Source organism: Pantherophis guttatus, chromosome 2 (genome assembly GCF_059756535.1).
Source record: "Pantherophis guttatus breed Tessera chromosome 2, ASM5975653v1, whole genome shotgun sequence".
Taxonomy (NCBI): domain Eukaryota; kingdom Metazoa; phylum Chordata; class Lepidosauria; order Squamata; family Colubridae; genus Pantherophis; species Pantherophis guttatus.
This window is the reverse complement of record NC_142064.1, coordinates 122768732-122783210: the sequence shown is the minus strand read 5'-3', so window position 1 is coordinate 122783210 and position 14479 is coordinate 122768732. Positions and strand designations below refer to the sequence as shown.

At 39.4% G+C, this 14479-nt stretch overlaps 1 protein-coding gene across 36 annotated transcripts in view; it reads right to left on the bottom strand.

Annotated features, from left to right (window-relative positions):
* The window catches only part of LOC117675368 (methyl-CpG-binding domain protein 1), a 74401-nt gene that overhangs the window by 12240 nt on the left and 47682 nt on the right, over window positions 1-14479 (bottom strand). For 15 of the 36 annotated variants that reach the window (XM_034433907.3, XM_034433906.3, XM_034433909.3 and 12 more), the window contains 2 exons: window positions 8835-8918; window positions 7232-7396 (listed from right to left, as the gene is read on the bottom strand). The exons of 6 other annotated variants lie outside the window; for them this stretch is intronic. In XM_034433907.3, coding sequence (XP_034289798.2) covers window positions 7232-7396; window positions 8835-8918 — 249 coding nt within the window. The remainder of the gene's footprint in view (window positions 1-7231; window positions 7397-8834; window positions 8919-14479) is intronic. 15 more of the 36 variants (XM_034433908.3, XM_034433911.3, XM_034433912.3 and 12 more) reach the window with 1 other exon arrangement.

Here is a 14479-nt window from a genome sequence, read left to right as displayed (position 1 = left end):
CAAAAATATCTCTTTATTTTTCCTCTATAGAGCAGAAATCAACAAGCTTTGAAGTGCTATTTTTATGTGATGTCCCAGGCATCCTTCCCATCTTATTTCTAAAAATTGTCTGAAATCTAACAAGCTTTTAATAAACTCATAAAAGTGCGGTGAAATCTTTCAACATTCCATCCGTTAAAAGGAGAAAAAAAAAAACCAAATGAGGAACAGTATATACAAACAAGGTTTTATTACTCAAGATTTCTGTTGCAAAAGTACAGAAACTATGTCTGATAGCCACCTGAAATTTCTTGCTGTCAGTTTCAACTAGAACCATCTTTTTTCTTTCCTAACCCCCAACTGCATGTTACCTGCAGAATCCAAATCAGTTTATTTTATTTTATTTTGCACCAAAGGATTGTGTTATTAATCTTAGTCCAAGTATTTTAATTAATTCCAAGTGGCTTTTATGCAATTGATAGTTTCTTGCTGTCTTAAAAACTCAGGAAATATTATCAGTTCAAACTAAGGGCAGCAGTTAAGGCTTATTTACTGATGAGAAACATACCTATGTTGATATTTATTTATTTAGCCTATCTCACAGAAAAGTGATACTAAGTTTTGCACAATAAAAAGAATCATAAAATCAAAATATTAAAACAACTACAATTAAAAGATGACAACAACAGTAATATAATAGCCAAGAAAAATGATATTAAAAACAATGTGATTATCTCATTAGATTGCCATTCCCTTGAGATCCCCAAGCCTAATTTTACTTAATTTTTAAATTAATTGATCTCCATCTGTATATACCAGATATTCTAACACATATTCCCACCTATCCCTCTGGCAGAACAGAAGGGGAATGAAAAATGAAATAAATGGATGGGTGGGAGGATCAAAATTCAGATGGTTGACAACGGACTTATATTTATGACGATTGCAGTGTCCAGGTTTATGCAATCACCTTTTGTGACCTTCTGACAAGCAAAGTCAACGGGAAAGCCAAATTCACTTAACAATCATATCACTAACTTAACAACTTCAATGATTCGCTTAACGACTATGGTACAGAAGGTCGTAAAATGGGGCAAAACTCACTTAACAAATGTTTCATTAAACAACAAGAGATTTTAGGCTCAATTGTGGTTGTAAATCGAGGACTATCTGTAGTAAATTTAAGACACTCCCTCCTAAAAAGGGGAAGAATTGATAGAAAAACACATAGACAAAATTCCTATAAAGTTTCCAACTCCCATGCCTGGTTACCCTATGATTGCCCAACGCCAACTGAAACCAGTCCTTGAGATTTCCTTCTTTCCTGTAACTGTGACACACTTACAGAATCCATACACAAGAAAAGGGAAAGGGACCCAGACCATCACTTCCTCCCATTCAGCCCTGGGGAAACTGTAGCTCGAATGACAAAATGGAACGTTTATTATCTTAGGGACTTAGTTGTCCACCAGGGAAGGCAACACAAAAACAATGCCAAAGTATCAACAGATTGGTCTCTACACAGATGAAAAATGTGTAATAGTTTATCGGAGCCAGCTTGGAAGAGAGGAGGAGGAGAAAAGAAATGGTAATAGAAATACGAAAAGGAGACAATTGGGAGGAAGGAGAAAAAAACAATTCTTTTATTTTTCATGCAAACTTGAGAATGAAGACATTAGCCCAGTAGCCCTTACATCCCCTCCAGGCAGAGCTTAGTTAAAGATTTAAGTTTGAGGGGAGAAAGAAAAACTCCTCTGTGGTTTTTTTTTAACCTTATTCTTAAGACCTTGCCAGGTTGTTATTTTTTTGTGAATTATCACAATCACCGCCATTGTTTTCCTTTCAGGATACTGGTTGAAATGAACCATGGGGAAATTCCTATAACAAGTCAAGCAGGCAAAAGGCCTGGCATCCCTTCAACAGCTCTTGTTCGCAAATTTACCTTTCTGCTATTCCCAAGCACAGGGAAAATGTTTTCGTTTCCCCATCCATTCATCTCTGCTTATAGGGCCTTTGAGGTCACCCTAACATTGGAAATTCCAACATAAGAAAAGTCGGCCTTGCCTACCAGAGCCCAGAGAAGAATAAGGCCCTAGTTACCTCTTTGAACTCAAGAGGGTAAAAGCCAAAGGATCCTATTGGTTAGGATGCTATCCTAAGCAGTAGGTCACAGATTATTTCTTAATGATTTCTATTCCCAAGAAATAATACATTGTCTCACAATTACATATTCAATTATGATACAGTGAAATTTACCTTTACAAATTGTCTCAATGCCCATTAAAAATATATTAAGGGGAATGTCATTTTCAGTCCTTGGCCTCATTTTCTTGTCTATACACCCATAGGAAAGGGTGCTGGTTTGTATGTCTTTTGACTGAAAACCACTACATTTTCTAGTTTTAAAAAGTCAAAAATGCTGACCTGAAAACTATATTATTATTATTCCTGACCATTCCAAATTGCCTGCAAGGAAAACTACACATTTCAAGTTAGAAAGCAGGATTGAGACTGGTAATTTGGATTAGAATTCACAAATAGTTCAGACTAGAAAAGCATCCCTAATGTCTCCTCTCTAGATGGGCAATCGGGACCCTAATCTTACAATAAAGACAGTAAATGCCCTAGACTGAACAGAAAATTGAAATCTATAGCTGACAATCAATATTCCTCTGCTCTCCACAGAATTACCTCAAAGTTTCTTAGATAGAACCTCTATTTCTAGAAGAAAATCTTTCCAAAGACTCATAACACACTGTGAAGGAACTTATACGCAAGCTCTTTAATTTGCAAAGTTTACGCCACTCTTAGAACAAAGTTGTGGAATAGAAGTTCTCAGTTTCTGTTGCTAAAGATAAAAATGATAGAAGACTAGTTTTCTAAAAATAGTAGAAATAAAAATAGTAAAAGACTAATTTTGTTTTTAAACAAAAACCAGAAGTAGTCTTCCAAGGTATTTTTCTTTTACGATTCTTTGTCTTTTTCTGTAAATACTTAGATAGCATGTCCATTTTCTTTCTTCCAACTCATCTATCTTCCAAAACAGTTTTTAAATGTTTTTCTTTATTTTTACTATGGACTGCAGCAGATCTCTTGTTTATAAGTCCAGATAGAATAGCAAATGAGTGAGACAATAAAGTCAGGATTAGTGATCAAAAACAGGTCAACACAAAACCACCCAGGGCAAAATTTATGGAATATCAAACACAACTAAGGCGGTAAAACAACAGATTATTTAGAAATCTGTTTCCTGGTGGCTCAGCAGACTGATAGCATTGTGATTAACACCAGCTGTCTGCAATTACTGTAAGTTCGAATCTCACCAGGCTCAAGGTTGACTCAGCCTTCCATCCTTTCTAAGGTAGGTAAATTGAGGACCCAGTTTGTGGGGGCAATAAGCTGACTTTGTATAAATATACCAAAGTATGAAGGCTATTGCTTAACGCATTGTAAGCCGCCCTGAGTCTCCGGAGAAGGGCGGCATATAAATCAAATTTAAAAAAAAAATGTATGTCCTTGCTCAAGTACTTCTCTGGGTTTCTCCACCTCTACGGCTGAAGAAAAAGACAACAGTATCCAGTTCATTTTAGCAGATACCTAAGAGTTCATGCATCTCTTTTTGCATTCCCTCTATGTTGCCGCTTACTCGTTTCATTTATAACTATGGATGTAGCTTATACAACACTTAGTCTTGCATGCAAACAACCGTTCCAAAGTCATGCCAAGTGCAGATGTTTCATAGTGTAAAAAATTCATCATTTCGAGAATCTAGGCCCGTGATGGCGAACCTGTGGCACGTGTGCGACAGGTGGCATGTGGAGCCATATCGGTGGGCACGCGAGCATTGCCCTAGCTCAACTGCAGCACACCCCGGCTAACTGGTGGGACCGGAAGTCAGCAAACAGGCCATTTCCAGCCTCCAGAGGGCCTCTAGGGGGTGGGGAAGACCGTTTTCGCCCTCCCCAGGCTCCTAGAAAGCCTCTGGAGCCTGGGGAGGACGAAAAACAGGCCTATCAGGCCCACCATGCCATTGCGTGCCAAAGCCTGGGGAGCGTGGGGGAGGGGTCACACACGCATGGGCAGGGAGTGGGGCACATTGAATTATGGGTGTGGGCACGCACATGCATGACACACACACACACCCGCTTTTCGCATGCGGCGGCAAAAAGGTTAACCATCACTGATCTAGGCCTTCTATTCTCAGCAGATTAAAACTGTTTAGCAAGTGTGCATAAGGAACATTTCCAAGTAACCGACCCAAGTTATAACCCGAGCCACTGACACTTATATGACCAGTTTGCTCAAATCCTGTATGATCTAAATTAGGTCAACACAGAACCAAGAGAGCAAACTCTTTCCTGCTGGCTCTTCCTTAGTTCTTACAACTTTCATAGTCTACAGCTATATAGCTCAGAATTAAAGCCCACCATTGCAGTCAAATAAATGGGTGCTGAATTCATTTCTCCATATAAGGAAGTAAAGAAACTGGAGTTAATCTCGGTAAGTAAAAGCCATGCTTGAAAAAAAGAAAATTCCAACTTTCTCCAAATCTAAATGTTGGCTACATTCAGGAATAAGAACTGAGCTGAAACAACTGGTCAAGCTGGTGATCTCTTTAGAAGATTTTGTGCAGATTTATCTGCTGTTGTATAAAGCCTACTTGCTTTTGCATGTTTTGATTCTACCTCGTGGTATCTTAAATCTGACCTTGGACAGACAAAAAAATATTTGCCTTGTTTGTTTAATAAACCTTATATTTTTTCCCACATTTTACCGTATCTGGATGGTTTCTTCCTGTATTTAATCTGTATTCAAATTAACAAGATCAAGATAAAAACCTTGCTCCAGAACTGGCAATACTATAATACAGTCAAATCTTCATAGGATTAACCAAGGAACATTATTTTAAGTGGCATAAATGCCAAATCAGCAGGGACTGCTTCATAGCAGGAAGTCCTGGATGTAAACTTCTAACCACTGCACTACCTCGGCTCTTGTTCTGGATGTAAAAGAAGCAAAGCTTGTTATATCTAAAAGAAAAATCCTACAAATCAAATCCAGAGAAGTGTGACCAAACTCAGAGAGAGAGTCCCCACCAGTGCAGGACAAAGAGTTAAGCTGGAAGTAAAAAACAATACCCTCCAAAACAACAATGTTCCTTTTCAGATCATTTTTTAAAAATATATTAAATATAACAATAAAATACAAACAAAACAATATAAAAGAAAAAAGAAAAAAATAGAAGGTACTACAAATGATCTCTTCTTCCTAGCTCCCATTTCTTATCTATAAACAAATCCTTAAAATCTCGTCATTTCCATTATGATCAGGGTGGATAAAAATCAGTGATTTTTTTAAAAAAATCAAAAAAATCAGATTTTTTTTATTTAAATCAGATTTTTTTGATATATTTTTTTTTAAATTTGATTTATATGCCGCCCTTCTCCGAAGACTCAGGGCGGCTTACAATGTGCTCAGCAATTTAAATTGGATTTTTTTTATTTTTATCAAATTTTATTTTAATAAAAAACTTTTGGGGTAAAAATCTATCGTAAGATAGTTTTCTATTTAAGATACATAAATAATTTAGTTTATTCAGCATGAAATGGAGCTTAGTTATGTAGCATGAGGCTGTATATTCTGCAACACTGGGACTATCGGTGAGTCAACAGTGGGTCAAAGGAGTAGCAGAGATGACAGTTGCTCTTTAAAAATTATGATTTAAATCGAGTTGATTTAAATCAAGCCATTTTACTAGTGATTTAAATCATGATTTAAATTGTGATTTAAATCAACTCGATTTAAATCAAATCCACCCTGATTATGATGTCATCAAAAGTCCATTAAGTGATAACAATGTATCTATTTTAATCTTGACCAAATAAACCAACTTTATATTCCTTACTTTTACTTCTAACAATCGTAATCTGGAGTTCCTTTAAATAGTGTCTAGAATTTGATTTCCTTTTATTTTTTCTTTGCCCTTTCTCACAAAATTCTTCAAAGCTTTAACAAATCTCTTCTATAAAACCAATATAGGAAAATTATTCAGGTCACTTTCTTAGTTTGTTATTTGTATATCTCTTATAATCATTAAGACATCAGTTACTTTTGTATATCCAGTGTAATGTCTTTTTCCATGTCATTCTTGTAGCCTTCAAATCAATCTCAAATCTTGCTAGGTAAAATTTGTTCTTCTCCCACAGTAGCTTTTAGACACAGAAAGGCACAAACTCTTAAATGCTGTAAAATGTATTGATCCAAAGAATTCCACTGGTGCCAGTTTGCCTCTATATTCAATTCAAAGTGTCGACTGTGACCTATAAAGCGCTACATGGCATGGGGCCAAGCTACCTATAGAACCGTCTTTGTCCCATTAAGATTGGTGCCCTGAGAGCCCTCTCTTTGTCTTTTTAATTAATTTCTAACAGAATTTAATAATCTTTAACTCCTTTTAAAGTACATTTCCAAATTTGTAATTGTTAGACGGTGTTTTTATATTTTAACAGTTTATTGTACACTGCCCAGAGGCTCTCTCCAAGAAACATGGGTGATTCAAAAATGTGAAGAAAATAAATAAATAAATGCATGTGATCAATCTACATAAACCACAGGAAGTGCATACAGTGGCAGTATTGGTTGAAGTTAATGAGTCCACCACTGTTACTCAATGTACATATTCTCCCTTTGTGTATGTGATCACAGATAGTCTGTTTGGGCTAAAACAGGAACACATATAGTGGAGTTACTGACTGCATTCCCTATAATACACTGAATATTGTCTGGCAATTTTAATGCAGGAATTGATCTAATGACAAGGGGAAATGAATTATTATGGCATTATCCTGTGGTGTTATTTTGTCACTGCCACCAGATCAACCTTAAAACAAAAGATTTCAAACACAAATCAATTGAAATCTGCTATTCACCTCCAGGAGGTATTTATAAACAATCAATTTCAGGCTGCCCATCCCTGGAATAAAGAAACCTGAGTTGATCAATCCTGACAATGCATAGACATTAGATCTGACAATTAGACAACATGCTTTTGAACAAAATGCACATACTGCAACACGACCTACAACATGCAAGGCTTTGTTAGTGGGAACTCTTGATACCCACACTTAGCATAGAGAAGTATGAAATGGCTTACAACATACCGGTACTACATGATGAAAAGAAAACTCTATTGATAGCAAGTAGCAAAGTGGTGATAGAGAACACAATAAAACAAATGAGAAGGTGCACCAACCATTGCAAACTGCAGGCACCGTCTCCACCGGCACTTCTGCTGCTTGAGGTTCTGCCCTCCAAATTTGGGCTTGTCACAACAGAAATCACAGCGGCCACAGTCTGTTTTCAGCAGACAGGCTTCACATTCACCACACTTCTGGTTTTGCTGATTTTTGGAAGAATGCTACGAGAAAGAAAAGGGAGCTATCAAGCCAGGAAGAATATGCTGCAAAGCCTAGTACAGTATCTAAGTAATCCAGTTATTTCTAAAAGGTGTGAAGTTTATAAACTCTGTACTATGTGAGAATTAGGAAATAAATCTATCTCAAATGCAATTAAAGCATAAACAATTCAACCAGCCTGCACAACTAAATGTCTACGGAGATTCTCAGTCATCCAGGTCATGGCTGTCCCAAATGTGCTTTTTCAAGAGGCAACTGGACTTTCTTTGTTTTTCCTTGAAGACATTTTGCTTCTCATTCAAGAAGCCCAGAACTGAAGAAGCTTCGCGGATGAGAAGCGAAACATCTTCAAGGAAAAACAAAAAAGTCCAGTTGCCTCTTTAAAAAAGCATGTTTGGAAAACCATGACCTGGATGACTGAGAATCTCCATAGACAATTCAACCCGCTGTATTCTTTTTCAGAAATCTTAGAACCATTGCGTATTGCAGGAATTTTTAAACTATGAAGCCAGTTGTTATAGTAAATTTTAGAAAATCAAGGAAATGAAAATTGTTCCCTGGGCCTAGAATGACCAACAGCTGTAGCTCTTACAGTCTAACAAGAAACAGGGATTCAAATCTGTACTTCTGAAGAATATAGCTGCAATATCTCTTACTTGTTATAGCTATACCAATGATCACTGAGATAAGGACACAGACCTTTGTATCAAGTTTTAGCTGCTTAGAGTTATGTAAATTCAACTTGTTCATCATGCTTAAATTGGGTTTTAAATGTTTTTAGATAAATTGGATGTCTTAAATTGGTTTTTTGAGCCCAAATTATTTAATTATTTTAATTATTTTAATAGTTTTTAACTTTTGTATGTTCTTTGTATTTTTATCTTGGCTGTTCACCGTCCTGAGTCCTCTGGGAGTAGGGCGGTATACAAATATGATAGATAAATAAATAAATAAATAAATAAATAAATAAATAAATAAATGCTAGTTTGATCTACTATAACCATAGAGTGCTACCTGGAAGAAAGAAAAGTATTAAGACGAAAAGTGACAACCTTCAAGGACTGTACACTCAAATCTTCCTTTTCTTTCTTATGTTATGTATTTGTCAAGAATTATTGTTCTAAGATTATTGAAATTGGATCAGGTATTTTATTGCTGTCTCTGCCTCTTTGGAGAGTGACAGACTTACAAAACTCTACAAAGCAAGTTCTATAGCTACTCACTTTCCTTCCTCCCACTTTGGCTACTCATAGCCCATTGGACCCCAATAAAGAATCTGTTTTGCACTTCACATGGGAGTATGGATTTGCTTTGCAGTGGATTCACCTAGTCCTCATCAGCTGATGAGTTCACCTATTTAACCCGTTTGCCCAACCTGTTAACTCAAAATTGGCCATGTTCCAGATAAATCCGAAAACCAAAAAAAGAAACACATTTTACCACACTGTTCTTGAGTTTAGCCACAGGATGCTTGGGAGGACGGCCCATTTTCTTCCTCTCTTTCGCCACTCCCAATTGCTTCTTCTGTTGGGAGGAACCCAACATAAGTTAGTGGCTGGGAGGACTTGAAATTCTTACTTGTTCTCCAAGACATTTTTAGTTCAGAAAGTTGGAAAACATTGCGGCATTCTTCTCCCACTGAAAGACTCTCTCTGCAGTTTGTGGGGTGTACTTTGAAGTACAAAAAAGACCCAGGATTACATGCCTTGTATCATAGCATACCCAAATGAAATGAGTAAAGGACTAATTAGGGAAGATGATTCCAAGAAGTGTTATGGAGGAAGCGCAGTGATTTTGACGCCTTTTATTAATACCATCTAAATTTTAACCATGTAAGTTAATCCTCGACTCATGACCACAATGGAGCCCAAAGTTTCTGTTGCTAAGTAAGACCGTTAAGTGTATTTCTCCCCATTTTATGACCTTTCTTGCCACAGTTGTTAACTGAACCACTGCGGTTGTTAAGTTAGTAACTTAGCTTACTAACTTAAGTTGTTACGTTAGTTGCTAAGTTGATAAGCAAATCTGGCTTCGCCATTGAATTTAATTGTCAGAAGGTCACAAAAGGTGATCCCATGACCCTGGGACACTGCAACCATTATAAATAAATGCCAGTTGCCAAGCATCCAAATTTTAATCACTTGACCATGGGGATGCTGCAATGGTCAGAAGTTTGAAAAACGGTCACAAATCACTTTGTTCAGGGCTGTTGTAACTTTGGTCACTAAACAAATGGTTTTAAGTTGAGGACTACCTGAATAAGGTAACTGATTTGGAAAAATGATAAATTCCCTCTGCCCCTTTAATGTATACTTTGAACAGGGCTGTTTTAGATTCAGGTACACCGCACTGGGATGCCTCTTCCTCTACTGCTGCAAAGCCCACCCTGGCTACTCTTAGCAGTTCCTAGCACCACTGTTCCTAAAACCTGCTGGAGCCATACTCTCCCAGCTAAGGAGTCACAGTCCCAAGCACCACTGGGATCAATTTGGCCTTTATTTTTCCAAATCCTAGTTCCTCCAATTCCTCCTTCAGGCCCATGTACATCTCCAGCTACTCATATTCTTTCTTCCTTGTGTCGCTGTCACTTGGTACTGCTACATCTCTCACCATCACTGTTTTCTGCTCCTTGTCTACTATCACGATGTCTGGTTGACTAGCCAGTACCTGCCTATCTAACTGGAAATCATACAGGATCTTAGCTCTGTTATTCTCCATGACTTTCTGTGGAATCTTCCATCAGGCTTGGAAGGGTCTAGTCCATACTCTGTGCAGATGTTGCTGTATATAATGCCAACTACTTGGTGGTGCTGTTTAGTACTGGTAGATACAGAGAGTCTGTACCTTGGGTCCTTAGTATAGTAGGCCCCTGCTTCTCTGGATATGGTGTTTTAGTGCCTGTTCTTCTGCTGCTAATATCAGTGCCTCAGTGCTGTCTTTCACTCCAGCCTTTTCCAGCCACTGGTAGAATTTCCCAATGTTGGCCATCACACTATCTGTAAATGATTCATCCCATCCACGATCTTGTCTTGCCCTGACACTTTTGTGGCTCCGATCACCAGCCTGTGTTATCAGCAGGAGAGGACTCCGAGAATGAAGGAAAGGAGTTGGCAAGGCCTCCCTCTCCAGGACCCTCCTCTCTGGCAATGCCTCTGGTGTCCTCCGAAGGCCAAGAGATAGGCCCGGGGCCAAGCACTTCCACGCAGCCGCAGGTCGACAGTAATGATGATGATGATGAATCTTGGTTGGACCCTCGACAGCGTCGCAGAGATAAGTGCATGCAGCAGAGGAAGAGGCGTGCCAGGGATTAGGCTGAGTCACTGGACCACACCCCACAGAGTATAAAAGGGGGGGTGTGGTGGCCGTTCAAGCTCTGTGATGAGCAAAAACTGATATTGAACAAACCTCTCTGCATTGCTGGACTTTCGAATATTCTTTTATCTGTTGTGTGTTGGCTTTGAAAAACACTCCCTTCGTAAGTAAAAGACTCTTGGCAGCCAGCCACTGGGTTGCTGACAATTCTGCTCTTAAAGAAACCTTTGTCGGCTGGTTTATTTCACTATTGACTGTCTGTGGGGATGCGTGTGTGAGACGGGGACAGAACAGACACTTCCTCTGTTTGATCCTCCTCCCATGTCTGCTTCTGCCTCAGGTATTATTTCAGTAGCTTATCTTTGGTGAAATATTACTGAGGTATTCCTGGATGCTCTGAGTTTCATCCAAGATGGTGGATTACTAGACCCAGCCCACCTTTCTTCCATCTGATGTAGCCTCTGGGTTGGGATGGAAATTTCCATACATTGTGAAGAGCTTCCAGGTCTCAACTTGGCCAGCTACCATACTCTCCTTTGGTCAGTTCACTGTATCAGCAGAATATCTCATGACCAGCAGAGTGTATGTGTTGATGATATGGATCTTGTTCTTCACATTGAGCTGGCTCTTCATAATCTGTCTGATGGTACTTGGATGTTGCTATTTTCCTTGCCTCCTCATTGTGGTATCACTGTGGGATACCAATGTACATGTAGCTTGTCTATATGGCTGCTATGTGACCCACTGGTAGCCCCACTGTCTTAATTATCTCCTCTCTCTTTACTATGATCCAGCCACCTCTATGAATGACCTCCCAATGTCCTCTCTGTAGATCAATGTCAGGTAGATCTGTGAGCTGATGTCTTATTCATTCTTAGCACAGAGCTTTATGTCATCCATATAGAAGAGGTGGCCAATGGTAGTTCCACTCCTGAACTTGTATCCATATCCAGTCATTGTGATTATTTAGCTGGGGGGGGGGGGGAGTTTCAAGCTCGTGCTGAACAGCAGCAGGGACAGGACATCACCTTGGTACATGACATGATCACTTGTGCAAACTTTCTTGAACTGATTTCCAATGTTGTCTTCAACAGTCCTACTGGGTTCTTGAGTAAGGTCCTTAATGTTATGTTGACTTTACATAGTACCTGGAATTCACAGAATCGTGTGTGCGGCACTCAGTCCAAAGCTTTCCGGTAGTCAATCCAGACTGCTCTCAGATTGGTCTCTCTATATCATGGGTTTGGGCGATTGTTTTATCTATGAGCAACTGGTGTTTTGAGCTTCTATGTAGTATTGTTTCCAATGCCCTTCTGAGCTGTGCTCACATACTGGCCCATATAGTCCTGTAACTTGGCAGCTACAATGCCTGATAGGATTTTGCATGTTATGGGGAGGCTGGTTATTGTTTGGCAGTTGGCTGGTATTGTTTCCTTGGGAGAGGGGATATTTCATGATCAGCATTGTCCTTTCTTATGTTAGCCAGTCTGGATAAGAACTTCTTGCTAGCAGCTGGCTTGTCTGTGCTGCTAGGCATTCATGCCCTGCTTTTAATTATTTTAGCCAGTAGGTATTGATCATCTGGGGCAGGTGTTGTCCAATTCTTCAAGTTCTTGACTTGCTACTGGACGTCTGCTACTGTGATAGTGACTGGTTCCTATTCTGGAAGATAATTATGGTCTGTTCTCAAATCCTGCAGCCACTTTGTACTGGTGTTATGTCTCTTCTCTTTCTCTCATATGTTATTCCGTTATTGTTCACCAGTTGTTGCAATTGAGAGTACACCTTGGACAGTTCTTGGGGGAATAAAGTGTTTTATCTTCTTGGCTTTGTTTCTCCAATATAGCTCCTTAGCCTAGCAGTCAGTGCTGAGTCTTTGTTTAGCAGTCTATAGGGCTTGGGAGTTAGGTCCTTGTTGTTGTTTTTAGTAGCCGAGTCTTATTTTTAATCACCACACAGTTCTGTAATTCAATCAGCTGGCTAACCTTTGAGTTGCCATAATTTTAGCCATTAATCTCATTTTAAGGGGAAGGGTGTGTCTATGGTAGTGGTTATATACTGCTGTTCTTGATCAAGTAGGCAAGCATCCCCAGGATTACAGTGGCTGTAAGGTATACAAGATCATTGGTTTGAGTTATGGTGGTAGCAGGGATTGTCATGAGGGCTCTATTAGCGTCTTCTAGCCTACTATTTGATGGTACTTCTCCACTGAGCCTTGGTAATCGGCCCCAAGAGCTGACTCTAAATATCGTAGTTTATCCATGGATCTTGTGCCTCATATTAGCTACAGTGAGCTATGGTGACTCAGTGGTTACAATGCCGTATTGCAGGATAACTGTGCCCACAGCCAGGACTTTAATCCTGAACAGCTCAAGGACCAGCTAAAAGTGCTCTTGCTTTTGCTCTTGCTACTGAGCTTTGTAATGGAGGGGATGACAGTGACATTCCAGCTACAGGTGTTGGTTGCATATCCAATTGTTCTTCAAGATGTTCTTGAGTCTGGGATGTAATGATGTTGTGGCCCATCAGTGGCCTGTGCGGATTGTAGCTGACTCTGACAGCGAGGAGGCTGGTGTGGTGTTGCGCCAGCAGCCTGTGCAGCTGGCACTCGAGTCGAACAATGAGGAGGCTGGAGAAGATGTGGTGCCAGAGGCAGGGATTCAGCCAGGGCCTTCAGAACCTCCAGAAGCTCCTTTAAGTGAAGAGGACGAAGAGGAGGAGCCTCTTCTCGATGCACAGGCGTGCAGAGAGGCCAAAAGGCAGGAGTGGCTTCTCAGGAGGAGATCTTCTCGAAAGTAAGGCTTGGGGCTAATTGGCCACTCTCTTAGCCTATTTAAGGAGGAACACCAACTGAAGCAATTTGTAGGGAACAACTTTAGTTCACTCTACTTCACGTCTGGGTTCTCTGCAAATTACTTCTGGGCTTTCTGACAATCTTAGTAAGATTGTGATTACTTTACCTTTGGTTTCTTGTAGGCTGTTATGAAAGTTTATTAACAGCCTTTGTTTTGGGAAAGACTGAGCTATTTTAGTAAATTAAGTTTTGTACAAACTTTGTGTGTGCTGTATTCTTTGGGGTCCGTAGCTGGGGCAGAACAAATGAGTAGTTGGTCTACCTCAAGTTGTGAGAGCAGTTTCCTCTTTGCTATGTTGAAGCTCTGGGTAAATAACTGTTTCTCAGTTAGTGTGGATACAGATCTTTTATCTATAGATCCCTCATAGGTTTCATATATCCTCTCTCATTAGGGCTGCTGTTATAGTAGCATTCCATCAGTTCCTGGTTCTCTTGTCTCACCCATGTATAGTTTGTTCCAGTAGCCCACTTAATTATCAGATTTTGTCCTGGTTCCTCAGCATCCAACACAGATTGTATTAATCTAGACAACATCTGAGTCAGATGTTGACTTTTCTAATTCACCTAACTCTCATCTGAGGAAGATGAAGCATTAGGGAGTCTTTTTCCAGAGATTACCAGTAATGTAGGTATCAACCAGGATTTAAACCGGTCTCCCACATCCCAGGCGACACTCTAACCACTACATTATCCAGTCACTCTAGAGATAAGGTATCTCTAGAGTCCCACCAATTACTCTATGAAACTACTACTATAATACTCAGTTTCAGCCAGAACACAAAAAAAAATCCAAATGAGTGAGAGTTAGTTGGAGCTGAAGCAACACTTGTCATGCAAGAGTAGTTTTTCCTTAAACCTGAATCAAATATACATCTAAATAATGAGAGCTAACCAGATCAAATGTTATTTCAAGTTTCAT